The following is a 19,388-nucleotide window of genomic DNA, read 5'->3' on the forward strand; positions in this document are numbered from 1 at the left end:
GAGTTGCTTAATGAGTGTAGAAAACCACCCACGGAATATCATATCTCAAAATAATTCCATTCAAAAGTTACAGCAATTTGATTTAGGGGGACTTACTTTTTTTGTTGTGTATATTATATTATAAGGTCTTAGCTTTGGAGAGAGCTCTCCTCCCCTCTCCTCTCTCTCTCTCTGCTGCCTGTAATAAAATGCGCATGCGCTAAAATATAACATCATTGGCCAATCGTTAACACTCGTTCATAACGCGAGTTGTTAGCAGCCAATGAACGACATCCTTTCATTGTCAAGAAAATAACAAACGAAAAGCGGACTTTTTGATAAACGGATCGGTAAGCGAAGTTCTCTTTACTATTTTTATTTGGTTTAGATTTACAAACTTCATGAATTAATAATGGGGAATTTGAATGTATCGAACATATTTTAATAAGATGTTGTGTGAACCTAGCCCGAGTGTCGCATGTCGGGCCGTGAGCTAGTATTAGTAAGTTACCGGCTGTGAAAAACTAGTAAAAGTTTAACTAGACGTTCGTCTTGTACTGTAGTCCCGTGTGTTTCTATTCATGTTGTATTATTTTATTAGTGACAGAAAGACAACAATGTTTAGAAACTTTAGGGCTGGAGCTCCCTGGGTTACAGTAATAGTGGGTTTTCGCCCAGCGTCGTACGACGCTATCTACGACGTAGAACGATCTCTTTGTTCGTGCGTCCGTCGCGCTCAACTCTCGCTTGTAAGCAGTTTCGCAAATCGCTGAACGCGGCCGGATCGACCGGCTGGCATGGTTGGCATGTAATGTTGACACGCCAACATGTGCATTGTATATGTTCCTACTATGTGCACACAACTGGCAGTGCCATGTGTCTTGCAGTCGCGTCGTCGACCGAGCCATGCAACGGCTTTTCAATCATATTTCAATAATCATACTCGTTTAAACTTCTACTGTAACATTTTGAAATTATACTTAGCTTGATTTTAGTATAATTGAAATGGTACTCACCGAAAAACTCGCATTCGAGTCCATGTTTTGAAGCTTTCAGCTATCAGTGTAGTCAGAGTAGAGTACAACATGTGCATGCACGCGATGGGCGAATGTGTTTACATCGATCGGCTCAGCTTGCTCGCTCTACAAGCGATCTGATTGGCTGTTGACGGCTGTTGACAAATCCTACGTTCTAATGCGGACGCCCGCTAATTTGCGGAAGAACCGTCCGTGATTTGAGCTCAAGAACGCTCGGGCCTCTGTTTCCATGAAAGTTGGCGATTTTTGCACACGTACGTTCTACGTCGTACGACGCTGGGCGAAAACCCACTAATGTCAACGACAACGCGACAGGAGTCATGACATTGCGCACTCACACGTATTGCGAGGTTAGTATCACTATCAGTAGGGTGTCTGGAGAAAAAAATTATTTTTCTTATTTCAAGAAAATATCACATTTTCTTTGTGAATTTGAAGAGAAATGACCTTCAGACTGACAGAAATGCAACATTTTTGAAAAAAATCCAATTATTGGCTGCATAAAAGAAGAATGAAATTTGGTAATTTTTCAGCATTTCTCTGCCATAGATCCTGTGTAGTTAAGAAATGGACACACACAAATCCAAATTTTTAGCTTCCAAGAGCTGTTAATGACAATGTTATAAATTTATTATTAATGCCAAAAACTTGTCCATAAAGAGTCCAATAGGATTTTTTATACTCTATCTGATGGTATGATTTTTATAAAGATTTGGAAACCAGATCACAATGAAAAATTGCGACAAAGTGAAAAAAATTGTGCAAAACAGAAATTTCATTTTCCCATAGAAAACGCATGGAGAAATGGCAATCTCAACACACACAAAAATAAGGGTTTGCAATTTATCTCTAAATCCTTATTCAAAATGATCATATAAACTTGTCCTTACTGTCAAAAGAAGCCCCTGAATTTTTTCTTTCCATACATGCCAAACACAAGTTAATAATCAATTCAGATCACATTTTTCTAGTAGCCTGAACTTCCCCGAAAAAATGTGCCATATTTTCCCCTAAATCAGCCTGTTTTATGCTGACACTTTCAGTGTGGCTTCAGACACCCTACTATCAGGTTGACCAGATTTCACAAAATGAAATATGGGACAATCGACAAAGGCAAAGACAAGTCAAACTTCAAAGGTCAAACTCAAACTTTCAAAGACAAAGTCAAAGTACGCTGCATCTGCATGACCTGGGGAGTGTTTCATCAACATTTTTGTCCGACAAGTTGTCAGATCTGACATCTTTCCTTGATGTTGATTGGCTAAGAAGCACTGTTACTATGGCAACTGTCGGATAAAATGGGACTTGTCGGATAAAACGTCTGACAAGTCCTTTCATTTCAGTTTCATGAAATGCTCCCCGGCCCTGATGACCAAGATATGAGCAGATCGACCGAGCCAGGTCTTGATTTAAAAAAATGTGTTAGACTTGTAAAAAAAAATGGGAGGGTGAACGAAAGAATGAAGGAGAGAATGAAAAGACAAAAGAAAAGAGATGAATTGAGAAGAAAGAAAAAAAATGAAGGAAAAAATTTAACAAATGAAACTAAGAATTTAGATTTTATTAGAATGATTTAAAAGAAGGATGAAAGAAAGAATTAAAAAAAAGAGAGAAAAAAGGTTTCTGTCATTCTTTTAAATGAATATTAAAAGAAAGGAAGGAAGGGAAGATGAATAAATGTGTGAAAGAAAAAATAAGGGAGACAAAGGAAAAAAAGAAAGTAAGAAAAAGGAGGAGGAAAGAAAGAATGAAGGAAAGAAAAATGTTTCCTTCATTCTTTGAAAGAAAGAAACAAGGAAAGAAGAAAAACAGGAAGGGTAAAGAAAGAATTAGAAGGAAAAAATTGATGAAAGAAATAAAGGATGAAAGAGAGGGAGGAAAGAATGAATTGAAGAGAATAAAGTGAAACAAAGAGAAATAATGGAAGGAGAAAAAGAACGAAAAGAAAAAGGAGAGGAAGGGAGAAGGAAGCAGACAAGTTTAAGGAAAGAAAAAATGAAGGAAATAAAAAAAGGAAATTTAAAAAAGAAGGAAAGTAAGACAAAGAAGGAAAGAAAGAAAAATGAACAGAGAGAGAAAGTATCGGGAAAGAAAGATAGGAAATAAAGATAGATGGAACAAAAAAGGGCAAACAGGAAGGATAGAAGGGTGCATGGACCTGGCTACGGCGGATTATCTATTGTTACTGGGGGTGCTGTGACAATGCTCAGCACCCCCAGTAACAACAGACTAATTCTCCGTAGATAGGTCCCTGGAAGGATGAAGAAAGGATAGAAAAGAAAGAAGAAAAAAGTTCAAGCAAAAAAAAAATCCAATCATCTAACAAAATTCATAATGATATTTGGTGTATTGTTAATATATTTTAAAAAAAACTAGAAATGAATAGAATTTAATAGTGAAAAATTGTCAAATTTAAAAATTAGATGAAACATCGCGGCATCATACACATGCAGGCATCTCTCCCATCCCATTTTAAGTTCGCACCGATCACAAGACTCAAAAGGAAAGCTGAAACAACTAGATCTAGTTATGAAAACTCATCAACTTGCTCCTCTGATTACATCACCAAATCAGTAATCTGCAAATCCATAATATAATTATAAAAATTTCCCGCCCATTTTGTAATTATTTTGGTGGAAAAACTGTTTATCATGTAAGAGGGGATTGTTTGCACCATTGAGAATCTGCCCTGATCCTATACATGCCTAGCTATAATTAGCCTGCCACACATAAGGAGGCCAGTTCGTTATCAATGTATTGGGTTGGCAAGACAATAACCGCAGAACTTGCAAAAGTTTACAGTTATCAATTTTATTGTTGTCACTGGTTATTTGATGAAAATTCGTCACTTTCAAATGTTTAACTATATTTTGTTCAAAATTCTGAAATACGGGACAAATAGGCGTCCCAGGAAGGGTTTGTCGGGACGCCGGGACAAAGCAGCAAAATACGAGACAATCCCGGGAAATACAGGACGTCTGGTCACCCTGGTTATTATACTAACCTCACACTACGAACGTGTTTACGCAGTGAATTTTGAGTTGTCAGTTAACACCGCTTCATAACGGGAATAATGTTAGCCGAAACTCATTCCGCTACTCCCCAGGCCCCAGCACTCTTAACTCTACTCTCTAGGCAACATGCCTATTCAATTGCGTGTTGAGAAACTGAGTCCAAACGGGTGTGAGTTTGAAATGTTAAATCCTAGCAAAGTCCTCTAAATTACAGCCTAAATTCAGGTCTAACTTCGTCTTTGATTATTAATCTATGAATTATAATGTACAATTGGTACTCACCGATTCTTTTCTCGCAAAATTTGGTAATTTCATTCCCTCTTCTGGCCAACTCTTGCGACAGCTGTTGTCGCAATAGGGTCGTGTACATGCAAATCAGAGCTCTCCCAAAGCCAGTTGTCACCTGACGCTTGCGAGTCGCTTGGCAAATTGGCCTTTATTCAAGGCGTTCATTTTGTTATAATTTTCTAATGAAGCTTACATCAAAATCAATGTAGACGAGTCTGTGCACAGGCGTAACAGTGGTATATAAGAGGGGGCACAGCATATGCCGCGTGTGGAAAATAAAAGTTATGTAATTTAAGTCCCAAGTGAGCAAAGCGAGCGAGAAAAAGACTTTATGAGAATCTAACTTTGAGGTAGATTTTGACAGTGATCTTACATTTTTTCCTTTCCTCCTTTTCTTTTTTATTTTTGGTTGCAGAACATTTCAGCACCATGGGCAAAACCCTTGTTCCCCCCGCGCTACATGTATGCTGGGACCTCTGGATATTAATTAATCCTTACAGATAGCTGATTTTTAAATCAAATCACGGTTGATATAGATTTGAAAAAAAATTGTAAAAAGTCGCCAGAGAGCGAAGCGAGCCAGAAAAAAAGCCCTTTGAGATGAAAATTTAATAAAGTAGTTCCAGAGACCCTCAAATTTTCTTGTTCCAGTGCGCTACCATAGCCGCTACCATGGTACAATGTGAGTTCCGGAGACCCCCATTTTTTTTTCATGTGTCAGTTCCAGGGGATTGCATAGTTTAAATAGCAATCGTTGATCCAAAAGACGTTCCAGAGACCCTCATTTTAAGACCAAGATTTAGTTCCAGACCCCCCTGGCCTATTATGTTATTATCAGAGTAGCCCCCCACCCCCTCCCTCTGGTCACTTGGCTGTGAGGAATGATATAATTATTCACTCTTCATCTTGAGTCATCTCAAATCAATTAACTTAGAGTCTTAGAAAAGAATTGATTTCTTGTCCATTATTAAAAAAAATATTTAATCACATTGAAACTTTATGGTTATTGGATTTCACAGGTGATATGAAATGAAATGCAAGTTTCTAAGTCATGGTCAAGGAACTCATGATTTTATTATCAATTGTGTAATACAGGTGACAGCCAGAGATGTTCCACTTGTTTAGATAATTATTCTTGGGTTATTATTTTTTTTTCTTTCAAACTAGATTCACAGAGAGATGGCTGGGAAGCTTGAGCCACCTGGCTTACGTACTAACAAATTGAGTCAGCTGTTTTCTGGCAAAGTTAAAGGTGGATTGAATGCTACTTCTTTATCTCATCTGAGCCGTGATGGGTTGGTAGATGCCTTGTTGGCCCTGTATGGGGAATGCAGCCAAGACCAGCTCAAACGAACCAACAAACACGCAGCACAGTTTGTCAATAAATGTAAGTCCATAGCGAAGTTCCATCAAGAATTGAAAAAAACAGTTGGATTGTTGTTTGTGCAATGTCTGGTTACATCAATATAATATGAAATTGTAATAATTGCTTAAAATTTCAAATAAATAAATTTCAAATACATATTTTTTGTAATGGGTATTATTCAGAATTGAAATTTATTTCGGTTTTTTTTTATTTCAAGTAAAACATAACTATATTTGATAAATACTGTTTTTCTGAGGAGTAACATTTTTGTTCAAAATTGTAAGTTCATGATGTTGGAAACTTGATTTATAACGTGAATTTCTAACTAAAAACCCACAAATTCTAAAGTCTGTCTCCTAATAACGAGAATGATTAGAAATACACTATTGCATTTTAGGTTTTTTGTCTCATTTCTCCATATATTACTAGTTAAAAAAACTGTGAGTGAGGTGAAGAACCTACAGATCAGCATCAATGACTTTGAAGTGAAAGATGTGATTGGGCGTGGTCACTTTGGACAGGTCCAAGTGGTCAGGGAGAAAGTGACCAATGATGTCTATGCTATGAAAGTACTACACAAGGCTGATACCCTCTCAAAAGAAAATGTAAGTTTTTCCCATTCTTGTGATTGATCCATAATGTAACTTGATGTTTTTTTATTTGTTCAATTAATTACCTGATAAGCATCTTTGCTCCTTTGCACATTGTTTGAGTAGTTGCATGTAACTTTTCTGAAATGGGCCTCGAAATTAATTTTTAGTAGACACTTTGATAAGCTTGGATCTATAATGGTGTATTCTGAAATTTTAAAAGGGAATTCAACTTTGAGATTTAGTCAAACTGAACAGAGTGAAACAACACAAGCAAAACAGCTGACATTTACTCAAAATATGAGATATTTTGAGAAAAAGGAAACATGATTATAATTTTTTGTAAAGTGTGTGTTGTGTGTAAATGAATGAGCTGATGATATTATAAGCAGCATTGTGGGAGTTGCCAACTTATATTTAGGTTTTAGGTGAATTTTATCAGTACAATATAAAATTTTTAGCAATTTCTGTGCTTTTTATGAGACCACTGTCACCACTCACAGTTCTAAATTAGTGACTGGTCATTCTTTTTTTTTGCATTTCATTATTAATTTCCTATTATTTAGCATACCTATCCCTATATGAGTTACACAAAAGGGCCTGTGATTAGGGTATGTCTGTTGCATGCATTTAATTTTCCTAGGTGGCATTCTTTGAGGAGGAGAGGGACATCATGGCAAGAGCATCGAGTCCATGGTTGACCAAGCTCCAGTATGCCTTCCAGGATGATGATAACCTCTATCTGATGATGGAGTTCCATCCTGGTGGTGACCTTCTGTCCCTCCTGGCAAGGTTTGATGATGTCTTTGAGGAACATATGGCTCGGTTCTACCTGGCAGAACTGGTGGCTGCCATCCATAGCGTCCACACCATGGGTTACGTGCACAGGTAAGCAAGTAAAATCAATAGAAAATAACTTGAGACTTGAAGAGCGTCAGGTGTGATTTGAATCAAATTCTCACCTTGTAGTTGTGAATAAAATAACAGCTGTAAGTATCATATAAATGTAATAACATAAAATATGAAAAAAGTACAAGGAGTGAGACATTCAAAACACATCAAAGAAGAGAATTTGATTTTTTTTCTTTTAAAGTACCTGCCGACCAAATAGTTCCACTCAGTTTGAAAGGAAGCATGAATCACTTGTCTTGACATGTTTAGTGTGAATTATGATGATGATTTGTGGCAAAAGGTCATACTTGTTTCTTATATTTTAAACTTCTGTTTCCTCCTTCAAGATCCTTGATGGAAAAATTATCTGAGAATGTTTCCATGATGGACTAATTTCACAATGTGGGAAAGATTATGCAAACCAAAGTCTTGTGTTGGTATCATTTATTTATAAATACTTGATTATCTTCAATAATTTCTACAGAGATATCAAGCCAGACAACATTTTATTGGATCGTACAGGGCACATCAAGCTGGCTGACTTTGGATCTGCAGCAAAGTTAGGAGATAAAAATACTGTAAGTCAAAAATGATATGTAATGTAGGCTATAGATTACTTCAGTCAAAAGGTCAGGAGGTTATTTAAAAAATTGTCCCAAATCTGGATGAATGACAAAATTATATGGTCAGTTGGGAACCATTTAGTTTTATAAGATGACTTAAATACAGAAGTGCCTTTCCTGTAAACATTATTTTAAATGGCAAATAATAGTAAGATATCATGACGTGTTGTTTGTAGAGGAATACAAGTACCTCATATATGGAAATATGTAATTTTCCTTGTGGATGTGTTTTGACAACTGACTATATAAACTTTTGTATTGATTAACTTCATTCTGTTTTGTATTGATGCTAGAGAGACATGAAGCCAGATGATAATTGTATCCTAAGCCTGATATTCATATAATTATGTGTACTGTTGGTGTGATTGGTCCTATAGGTCAGCTCCAAGATGCCTGTGGGAACCCCAGACTATGTAGCACCAGAGGTTCTGATGAGCCTTAACGGTTCATTAGATTCAAGCTATGGTACTGAGTGTGATTGGTGGTCCCTTGGTATTGTTGCCTATGAGATGTTAGTCGGTAAGACCCCATTCACCGATGACTCCATGGTAGTCACTTACAGCAACATCATGGATTATCAGGTGAGTAGGCTCAAGAATTAGCTAAATTTTCCTGTAATCGCTTTAGTGGATTGAGGATCTATTTTTTTGTATTGATATGACTTGTATGGTTATGACATGTGTGTATACCTACATGATTATGTTTTCTGAAAGGGGTAAAATATCAAAACTTCTGAATTTGTGGCCCTGATACTCCCTAATTTGGGGTTTGCCCAAAGTGATAATGAATCAAAACTTGACATAGATTTTAATCAAACCGTTTGTTTTGTGTATTCAGAGGAAGCTGTCCTTCCCGACTTCTTCTCCCATTAGTCCTCGAGCAACCGGTCTAATCAAGCAGCTACTCTGCGACAGGTCTGTAAGGATCAGTTATGAGCAGCTGGGGTATCATGAGTTCTTCAATGGCATTGAATGGGCAACACTAAGAGATGGTAAGTGTGTCAACATTACCTGATGTTAGTAATAAGCTGACATACATGGAAATTTTATTGAAATTTTCATCTCTGAGCTGTAACCCTATTGTAAAAAGCCCCATTGTTCATGGGATAATCAAAAACTCCAGAGTCCTTTGATTTCTCCCATTGGTCCCAAATTTGAACAAAATGAAGGGGATTTTACTTCATTTTAGACATTTACACACCGATAGCCCCTGCTGTGTTAAAAAGATAATTAGATCCAGGATTTTCTTACCCTAACAGATGAGCATCACTTCAAACAAGTTGGGATTCTTGCATGCTATTTTCATTGTAATAACTTTACCCTGATAGCACATATTCTTTGAGCTTCAATCAAGCAATGACTCTATTGGATTTTGCTCTTCATTGTTTTAGATCGCCATCAGTGACTCTGCTTTATCAAAAGAGTTTAGAGCAAATAAGTGAAATTATAATTCCATACAATATGATACAGATGAAAAAAAGATGGAGAAATGACATCAGCTCACTCATTGCATATTAATGATGCCATGCAAAGTATTGTTAAACAAAAAGTGCTTGAATTACAAATGACAGATCTGTGATCAGATGTTTCATCTGATTTTAATGAAATTTAAGTGTTTTGCTTGTTTGATTTTATTTTCTCCATTCAATTTATTCAATATGTTATCCTGGGGAACCCTTTATTATACTTCAAAACTGTTTTACACAGTATTGCAATTCCAGTGTGAGTGATTATGAGATATAAGATTTGCAAATTGTTGTTGACTTTATCCATCACAGGTGTACCGCCCTTTGTACCTACTGTTAGCAGCGTGGATGATGTATCTAACTTTGATGAGTTTGATCCCGTCGAGCCCATGAAACACAATTCTAGTAGTCTCATGAAAGCTAAAGGAGGTTTCTCAGGGCTTGATCTACCTTTCGTGGGATTCACCTTCTCGAAGACGTCAAGTAACAATCAAGGACTTGGTGATATGTGAGTTAAACCTCTGAAAAAGTTTGTCTGTCCTTACCTCATTGCAGATGACCATGTATGCAATCATAAGAACCTGGGTTTTTATTAGTTGCTGAGTCATGTGATCATGGTAGTTTTCATAACCGCAATGTTTCCGTAATCTAAAGTTTCTATGCAGTGGCATCCCAATTCTTTAAATTGGTTGAATCACAATTCTTGACAAGACACATTTGTAAGAAATTTTGTTGCAGTGGTAACAGCATTTTATTGCAAAATCCAAGGAAATTTAATTGCAGATTGAACTACTTCCTCAGTTTTTTTTCCAGTGCTCATGAAATTTTGTACAAACATCGGTCTAGGGGTAAAAAAATGCAAGACTGACTCATTTTCCAAATTTGTTGGAAACTGTTTTGTCATGGTAATGGCATGGGGCAGGGGCATTAATCACCTTCAGTGATATTTCTTGTTATGAGTTATGCAACTATTATGTACACTTAGTGGATGCACTCATGATTATTGATAAATACGTTCCTCATGTGCCCTCACATGTAAGAAACCTATACACACTCTTATGTTTGAGTATGGTAATACTATTTAAAATCTCCTGTAATAATAATGCAACCTGTGTGACTAGTTGAGATTTATTTTCTCCCAGATCAATGATGAACACTACACTCTCGGCACCACTAGAGATGAGCTCAATGCCCGACCAGAAGATCCAGGATAGATGCAGACGTCTTGAATCCCAGCATAGCTCCCTCTTTAGACAGAACAATGAGCTGAGTAAGAGTCTGAAGGAGAAGTCTGAATCCTTGAAGACTGCCCTGAGTGAGAAGAATGCTGTAGAAAGAAAGTTGGCCGAATCTGTCGCTGATCTTGCAGTAAGTGTGGGGTTTTGAAAAACAAGATTATGAAAGACTGGTGACAAGTTTGAACAATATATACATACCTCATGCTTGAGAGAACATCAAACTCTGAATCTCTTTAGGAAGTTCTTTAACATTATATCAAGTAGGTACATGAAAATGGGCATAACTGACAATTCAGAGAAATATCTAGTTTTGATACCATGGCATTACTTGTTCCTGCTGTATGATATATTTTGTTATGATTTTATGTCCCTGTTGCTGTTTTGTAGTGTTTTATTCTGAATTATGTCATTTGACTACACTTTTTGTCATCATCTTTACCCCTGCACTGTTTTTATTTTCAATGTAGAAACTAAGACGTACTCTTGAGCATGAAAGAACTGAGCAGAAGGACATGGATAGTAAAGCAGTTAGACTGATGGGAGAGATACAACAGATTAGCAAGAAAGAACAACAATTAAAGGATGAAGAATGGAGGTAGGAAATTCTTTAGGAAATAAGTACTAACAGATCAAGATTGTAGATAACTCATGATATTTGAGATATGAAGTACAGCAGAGATACCTATTACTTAACATCTTAGATGGAGAATTAACATAAAAGAGTAAGGGAGATTTATACATAAAAATCTCAAATAAGAGTTGTCCTTTAACTGCATTATCTATTGCAACTGTCAGCAGTGAACAGTCCCACAAGGAGCATCTGCAAGAAATTATTGTCTTTAACCTGACTGATATGGCTTCATATTTTACAAAATGTAGTGGAAAATGTTCCCATTCAGATAAAGCTTTTTTCAAAGAATTTATTTTTTATGCTTTAATGACTCTTGACTTTTGAGAATCTTGCCTTATGGTTTAATTGGGATTTTTTAGCTTGGCGATCATATATACATTTATCGTATAAAGATTATCTGAAAAGAAAAACCTGGATCATTTTTCTTTCAGAGCTGAAGTAGAGAAATACAAGCAAGCTTTCTCTCAGATGGAGACTGATCATCAGGTAGCAATTAAGAGAGCCCAGAAGCTGGAGGTTGAACTACGCCAGAAGACACAGGAATGTGAAGACTCAAAGGCACAGATTCACAATGTCAAATCAAAACTTTCCAAGGTAAAGTGATTCATACATCAAACACACAGAGAAATATTATGATAGTAAATGAGAAGCAATGAATGAAATACATTGAAAGTATTGTTAATGTTTGCTTATGCTTCACTCTCTCCTTGGCTCTCATTTTGATGGAGATTTCCATATTGAACAAATAAACCAATAAAATGAGTAAATGAAGGAGTCAGAGTAAAATGGGACAATGCAATACATTGGAATGGCAAAAAATGGGGGTGGACATGGTAAAAGATTGAACAATTTAATTCAATTGCCCTAAAGAAGAACATTGATTTAAGCTTTGATAAAAAATACTTGTTTCAATAAGATTATGTGGCTGATAATGAATGCTTTTTGTTTTGCAGTCTTGTGAAGGATCTAGGAATGAGGTAGAAGAGCTCCAAGCCCAACTCGAGAAGGTAAGAATTCTTTTGTCCTATCCATACACAAGGCACTGAAACCTGATATTAATTATAATGATGGAGATGATGATGGTGGTGGATGTGATGATGATGGTGGTGGTTGTGATGATGGTAATGGTGGTAGTTGTGATTGTGGTTTTGTGTTGATGGTAGTTGTGATGTTGGTAGGTGGGTATGATGATGGTGGTGGTGGTGGTAAAGGAGATGGTGATGGTCAGAATTGGTTTTGGGGTTCATATACGTCAGAGAATTAGTCAGTTTGGGGGAAAAAATGGAATTCAGTATATTTTGAAAGTAATTTTGATTTTTGTATTGAACCAAAAAAAAAAATTATCTGATCAGCCCTGTATGCACTACACTGAAATTGATGAGGCATGGAAATTTGAACTCTGTTCGAGAGGGATCATGAAGAAGTCAGCAATTTTTAGAAAAAAGTGGAAGTCTTTAGCCATGTTTTGTGGTCATTTTCATCACAATTGATCAGTTTTATTGATTGGTGTATTCCAAATGCTGTATTTTAATCTACTATCGTTATCTATTTAATTTTCGTCCATTCATTTGAAAGTATTGCAGCAATGATAAATGCCTTGGCAACTGCAGAATGTTTGATAGTTCTTCTCAACTTACCTCTCTCTTAAAAAACAAAAGATGTACATTAATGCAAAAAATGTTATTGATTGTCAATGTCATATTGTTTCTAGCTGAGTCGGAGTAGTAAGATCCAACTGGATGAGTTGCGTTTGAAGCTGCGTGAGGCCAGCGAAGCTGAAGAGAGGGCTAACCGAACTGCAGATCGACTCAGAAAGGAGAAGACAGAAATGAGGGAGATCGTCCAGGAGCAGTGTCAGGGATCCGTCCAGGAGATGAGAGCAACAGTCATGGATCTACAGCAGCAACTCCAGGAGAGTCAAGTAAGAACATTCTCAGGATTATTCAACAAAGTCCATTGGTTATCATTGATCCCTGTAGTCATCATTCTGAATCAATTGATGAAAATTCATAAACAGATGTGGTAACCAACATTGGTTTGAAACTGATAACATATACAGGGTGTGAAAATTCAGATTTTTAGCTGATTTCAGATTTTTTTTCCAGCTTATTTTTAGCTTTCCTCTGTATAAAAAGGATGGGGGCTCTTTCTATTTCAGACTTTTTCGACACTCTTCAGCTTTTTTCCCATCTTTTTATTTGTGACCACTCACACCCCTGCATATAGTCTTGAATATCTACCTTTTCCATTGGTGCTAAAATGTTAGCACACCTCACCAGAAAATGCACTTCCTCATGCTGAGTGTTGAGTGTAGACAACAACACTGCAATGTCTTGTGAGCCCAGAGAAAGAAATTTTATTGAATGCAATATTTTACCACCCAATTTCACAATTAAAAATCTGAAAGATGGTAGAACTTGAACACGATTTGGGAGTTCTCATTTTCTGGTCGGGTTCACTAGCTTTTTAGCACCACTGTATGTGAAGATGCATCAGTGAGATCACCAGTGCTCCCTTAAACAAATCTTTGCAATGAACAGCTAAATGACATTGCCCAATCACTGTATGCTCATTTCATTAAAATCACCTACTTGGAGCCGATCAGAATCATTAACCACCAATAATATAAGATTTTGAAATATTTGTTTGGTTTGGTAATTAGGATGATCAGCGTAGCCTTGAGAATCGTTTGAGGATGGTCCAGGATAGAGAGAAACGATTGAAAGAACAGGTGGAATCTAAACATGGTCTGACACAGGATCTAGCTAATCAAATAGTGGTGAGTTGATATCATGTGATCAAATCATGTGACTAAATATGTACATTTTTAATTTATGTTACTGCCCATTGTTGACTGCTGTGTGCTGATGCAGCTGAAAATCATCTAGAAGTCATGTGACTATTTAATGATTATTTTAAATTTATTCTTCTGTGGGTTGTTGAAACCTTTGACCAAATCGTGTTGGAAGTATTTTGAACTGTGCTCAACTCGCTGTAATAGAAAAATGAGAGTTAAATTTATCTATTTTTATTTAGGAGTATACATACACTCTTTTCTATGCAGCACGGTATAATTATTTTATGTATTGTACACTTGAATTGACTTAGATCTCAGAGTTTTAAGAAGCTGAATATAAAAGTAACAAAAGACTTTGTGATTATGAAGTTAGCAGTTAGATTTAAAGTAAACAAATACATATGTTATATATCTAGATATATGTAAACAATCATAACAAAAATAATATTTTCAGTCAAATTTTGACTTTGAATTGTTTTCAGGAAATGGAGAAAAAGGTAACATCAGCTGACAGAGCCTGCAGGGAATATGAACATGATCTCGCTACCAAGGCCAAAGAACTACACAATAAAGAACAGGTTTGTTGTATACTAAATTATAACAATACATTTCTTGCGATGTATCAAACGTAGTAGGAAAGCAACGTTTTGTCTGCAAGCTGCTAGACTTCGTCAGGCAATGAGCAAAGACGTTGTTGTATATTAATGGCGACCAGTCATATTTGACTATTACCGCCAACTCGTTAGGCCTACTATTATTTTCTTTCTTTTCTTCGACGTGTCCTTTAAAATCGTTCCTCTCCTTCTTTCTTTGTTTTTTCTGCGCACGGGTTATATAGCGTCGGGAGCTATTGTCTGGCTCCACTCGGGTGTGAGCCGCGCTGTGATTGGCCGAAGCCGCTGGCCAATCAGGGTCTGCGCTGGTGCTTGGTGCCCGCTGAAGCGTGCACCGCGCGCTGTGACTGGCCGATGCAGCCGGCCAATCAGCGTTTGTGCTGGTGTCAGGCACCCGCTGGTGCGGGCGTCGCGCGCTGTGAACGGTGGATGCAGTATACCGTCGGATGGTAAGTATCCAGTCATCAGGGATCTCAATGCCGCTGTCCCTTGATATTGCTCGGGTGCAAACGGATCTGAATCGCTTCCTTAGTGCGCCAGGTATACCAATGCTTATCATTAGCGATGCAGCTGACCTCATCCCAGTTTGGTGGATGATCGGAGTCCCAAGCATGTTCTGCAACAGCAGAGCTATCGGTGCGCCTAAGCCGAACATCACGGCGATGTTCCTTCATGCGTTCCCCCACAGGTCTACCAGTCTCACTGATGTAGACTTTGTCGCAAGTCGAGCATGGGATCTTATAAACAACCCCATCGCGTCTGTCGGGGATCGGGCGGTCTTTCGGACGGACCAGCTGGCTGCGGATGCTGTCGGACTTGAATGGCCAGCGGCTTCGGCCAATCACAGCGTGGCTCACACCCGAGTGGAGCCAGAGAATAGCTCCCGACGCTATATAACCCGTGCGCAGCAGCGTCTTTGCTCATTGCCTGACGAAGTCTAGCAGCTTGCAGACGAAACGTCGCTTTCCTACTATGTTTGATACATCGTGAGACAACTGGTTATTTCTTCTACTCAATCCTTCACCACGGTGAACCTCTTTCACATCAATACATTTCTTACCTCTGCAATATGTATTTTAACTTTTCTTGGTTCTTTACAGGAGTTGAAACAGCTTCGATCAGTTGCTAAGAAAGAGAGACAGAACTTAGACAGAGTATCATCTCTTGAAACTGATTCCCATCTCAAGAAAATGCAAGAACAGGATGAGGTATTACTAAGCTTAAATTTACTTGGTCATTTAATTGTTTTTTCTGATCAGCAAGCCCAATATTGTCAAAATATCTACTTCTGTATGTGGGAATTAATATTGCTGCTGCACTTGAAATTAGAATCAAGATCATGAATATGTGCTGACTAAGTCCAAACTCATGAAACTAATTAGCTTTAGTATAAAACCCATAATCCTGTTTCATTAAACTTGTAATCAATTTCAGTTCATAATAAATGATTGAAAATCTGCTATTATTCATATGTAAATTTAGTAATTGTTCATAGGACATATTTTGAAATTCATTGCCTTATATTGTGTGCAATTTTGAAAATCAATGGTATGATCAGCCGCTAGGCTTTGTATAGTTTTCCAAATATTTGCAGAATTCTAGTTCAGTGATAAGACTGTGGGGCAACACTTTTTACCAAAATTCTACAATGTAGGGAAGGGGAACAACAATCAATTCTATGGATTAAGTTACAGATTATTGTACATACCAATTTTCAGGCAGTATACCAGTCATCTAACCTCATTGATTCACTATCAGCAAATGATTTAACATCTCTTTTTTTTCAGACCATCTCGGTTCTTGACAACCAAGTGAAGGTTCTTCAAGCCCAGATAGACAAGATGGTTGCTGATCGCCATATTCTCTCACAGCAACAAAATAAGGAATTCAAGTAAGTCATTCTGCACTGTGATTTGAATCAAGGTACATATGGATAAGTAAATTTTGATGTTTGCAGTGCGAAAACCAATTCACAGAGTGGAAAGTGTGTTGCAATTTGCTTTTTACGTTTTTGAAAACAGAACCACAGAGCTGAATTATGTTTTTCCTTTTTCATGACTGAAACAGAAAAATGACTTATCGATATTTACCTTGATTGAGTTGATAGCATTGTACTGGGCCTAAGCAACCACCTGACATATTGTAACACCTCTGGGGCCTGCTGCATGAAAGAAAAACTCTGGCAATTTTTTTGCCAGAGTTTTTTTAATGTGTAAGTGTCAATGGCATAATTTTGTTTGCCAAAGAGTATTATATGGCAAAAGTCTTATGCAACAGGCCCCTTGAGTATTTTATTTACTAGCATCTTTTCAGTGATTTTCACCAATGAATTTGCTTTCAGCCAGTCAAATGACAAGATTACAGTAGCTTATAACGTATAACGTGGAGCGTTGTGGCCCAGTGGATTAGTCTCCGGACTTTGAAACAGAGGGTCGTGGGTTCGAATCCCAGCCATAGCGTAATTTCCTTCGGCAAGAAATTTATCCACATTGTGCTGCACTCAACCCAGGTGAGGTGAATGGGTACCTGGCAGGAATTTATTCCTTGAAATGCGTGTGCGCTGTAATCTTAGTAATTACGGCTGCCAAGCTACAGCTAGGGTAATAATATCCAAGTCCTTTGGAAGTGCATAGAGACATTATTCATAATTGTGATATGCGCTATACAAGAACTGTTTATTATCATTATTATTCTCAGTTTCACTCACAGACAACAAATGTGATGCAACACTCCACTGAGACTCTTTCTTGCGTCTTTGCCAAGACAAGTGACTCTGATATGTTTATGTCATGTTTCCAAGCAGTCATTGTCACAGATGGTTGCTCTCAAGATATTATATCTGATCCTGCAACTACTTGTCAATGATAAGTTATGCAACTAATTCATTGTATTTGGATATGCAATTTGAATTATTATTTTGTGTTGTTGGTCTTTTGTCCTTTGTGGATTGTTTTATTTTCTTCTGAAGATTGCCCCCTCCCTTCCCAGATGTCTATTTCATTTGTGGTTAGCTATTGTTCACAGACTGCACTTATACATTGAGGAAAATAATATTTCATGATTTTACATATATACACAATATACATTCACATTATATCTTTACATATAAAAATTCCTCTCTAAATTGTGGTTGAATTTTGTTTCTGGTTTGTTTTTAGACGTGTCGAAGCAGAGAAGTTTTCTGACCTGAACCAAGACCGACTTTATCTTCAGACGCAGGTCGGCCGTCTAGAGTTTGATTTGAAGCAGACCCAGAGGGCTAGGTCTAGTCTAACGGATCAGTCCAAGGAAATGCAAGCTAAACTAGATAAGGTTAGTTCTATATTCTAGATGGCCTATCCAAGTTATCTAACTTTGTTCTTTTATTCAATAACTTAATGTACATGATTCAAACCCACCATTATTTTCTTCTTCCATTAGCATTAACTTTATTCACTGATTACTGCATTCTGTGAATGCCCTTTGTTTTGTATAGGGACTACATTAATTCATAATTTGGTACATGACCTTGCTTTGGGCTCTTCATTCTAATAGAGATAGAGGGGTGGGGGTCTGCTGTGTGTTTCTGCCATGTATAAAGTGCAAGATGGCAAGTATTGAGTAGCTTTAAAAGTATCGGTTTAGATCTGTCTAATTGTACAGGAACCTAACAGCAACCACAACCATAACAGGAGTTCAGGAGATGAAATCTAATGGGATGAAGATGTACACTTGTGCCATATATATGTCCCTCTGTATATAACAATCATTTTGTGTCCTCTTGGGCTGTCTGCCACACAGATTTGTTAGCAATAATATACAAAAGATCAAATAACCATCCTATGGTTTATTTCGTAATTGGTATCACTCATTTTTTCACTTGAAGGTGGCAGACAAGTATGAGGAGGAGGTCTTCGGTCTGAAAGACCAGCTGAGAGAAGCTCAGGCGCGGGCCGAGAGGTTAGAGGTCAACTCTAAACAAATTGAGGCCAGTGAGAATGACCTGAAGCAGCAGGTTAGGGTACTTCAGACCAGATTACAAGAAGAGATTGAAAATGCTGCTACCAAGATTGAAAACCTAGAGGTAATGCACCATTTTAAGTTTCATGTTAAATGCTTGTGTTAGTGCTGTGGCATCATAAACACTAGATAAACACTAAAATTGAATAAATCCGGTGTTCGATCAGTCAAGGCAAATATAATGCATTTATATTTTATCTTTTTGGAAGCACATAGAGACATAACATGGAATTTGATATACATTATACAAGAGCTGACTGTATTATTGTTATCATTATTATTAGTGGCGATGGTGGTGTATGAATACCTAGCTCAAATCTAGAAAAAGTAGCCAAGGAAGGTTCCTTTTAATGAGCCTATGTAATAACAGAAGGCTTTACTAATAGATTATTTACATTAATTTGCTGAATGATTTGAATAGGGGGAGAAGAAGCTACTAGACCAGGAGCTCCATGTCCTGAGGGAGCGTTCCACCATTGTCACCTCCCTGGAGACACAGCTCCAAGAGAAGATGGAGCAATGCTCTGCCATGAGCAAGGAGAAACAGGAACTGATGGAGCGATGTGAGTCGTTCGCCATGGAGAAAGGACGGCTCGTCAGTCAAAATCAACAGATGGATACCAGTATGGCAGACTATCAGAATAAACTCAGTCAAAATGAACTGGTTAGTTGATGATGGTGATATTGATGATGCTGCTGCTGATGATGATGATCTACGTTGATGGTAATGATGATGATTGCGATTATATTAATGATGATGGTAGTAATGAAGATAGTGATGGTGAATTTGGTGTTGATAATGATAATGGTGGTAACGATGATTGCGATAACGATGATGATGGTTGCCGTGGTGCTG

General features: G+C 37.4%; 1 protein-coding gene across 2 annotated transcripts in view; it reads left to right on the forward strand.

The window, feature by feature from the left end:
- The first annotated feature begins 201 nt into the window (after positions 1 to 201).
- The window catches only part of LOC129254722 (citron rho-interacting kinase-like), a 36,289-nt gene continuing 17,102 nt past the window's right edge, over positions 202 to 19,388 (forward strand). Inside the window, exons 1-20 of one of the 2 annotated variants that reach the window (XM_064110812.1) lie at positions 202 to 329; positions 5,486 to 5,705; positions 6,114 to 6,289; positions 6,918 to 7,162; positions 7,650 to 7,743; positions 8,166 to 8,369; positions 8,626 to 8,779; positions 9,566 to 9,761; positions 10,396 to 10,621; positions 10,959 to 11,086; positions 11,554 to 11,716; positions 12,076 to 12,129; positions 12,834 to 13,043; positions 13,785 to 13,901; positions 14,402 to 14,497; positions 15,634 to 15,741; positions 16,321 to 16,424; positions 17,692 to 17,845; positions 18,399 to 18,596; positions 18,954 to 19,196. In XM_064110812.1, coding sequence (XP_063966882.1) covers positions 5,498 to 5,705; positions 6,114 to 6,289; positions 6,918 to 7,162; positions 7,650 to 7,743; positions 8,166 to 8,369; positions 8,626 to 8,779; positions 9,566 to 9,761; positions 10,396 to 10,621; positions 10,959 to 11,086; positions 11,554 to 11,716; positions 12,076 to 12,129; positions 12,834 to 13,043; positions 13,785 to 13,901; positions 14,402 to 14,497; positions 15,634 to 15,741; positions 16,321 to 16,424; positions 17,692 to 17,845; positions 18,399 to 18,596; positions 18,954 to 19,196 — 3,078 coding nt within the window. In that variant the 5' untranslated portion in view covers positions 202 to 329; positions 5,486 to 5,497. Of the gene's footprint in view, positions 476 to 5,485; positions 5,706 to 6,113; positions 6,290 to 6,917; positions 7,163 to 7,649; positions 7,744 to 8,165; positions 8,370 to 8,625; positions 8,780 to 9,565; positions 9,762 to 10,395; positions 10,622 to 10,958; positions 11,087 to 11,553; positions 11,717 to 12,075; positions 12,130 to 12,833; positions 13,044 to 13,784; positions 13,902 to 14,401; positions 14,498 to 15,633; positions 15,742 to 16,320; positions 16,425 to 17,691; positions 17,846 to 18,398; positions 18,597 to 18,953; positions 19,197 to 19,388 lie in introns of both variants that reach the window. The other variant, XM_064110805.1, reaches the window with a different exon arrangement.

The sequence above is a fragment of the Lytechinus pictus genome, chromosome 2, assembly GCF_037042905.1.
Source record: "Lytechinus pictus isolate F3 Inbred chromosome 2, Lp3.0, whole genome shotgun sequence".
Taxonomy (NCBI): domain Eukaryota; kingdom Metazoa; phylum Echinodermata; class Echinoidea; order Temnopleuroida; family Toxopneustidae; genus Lytechinus; species Lytechinus pictus.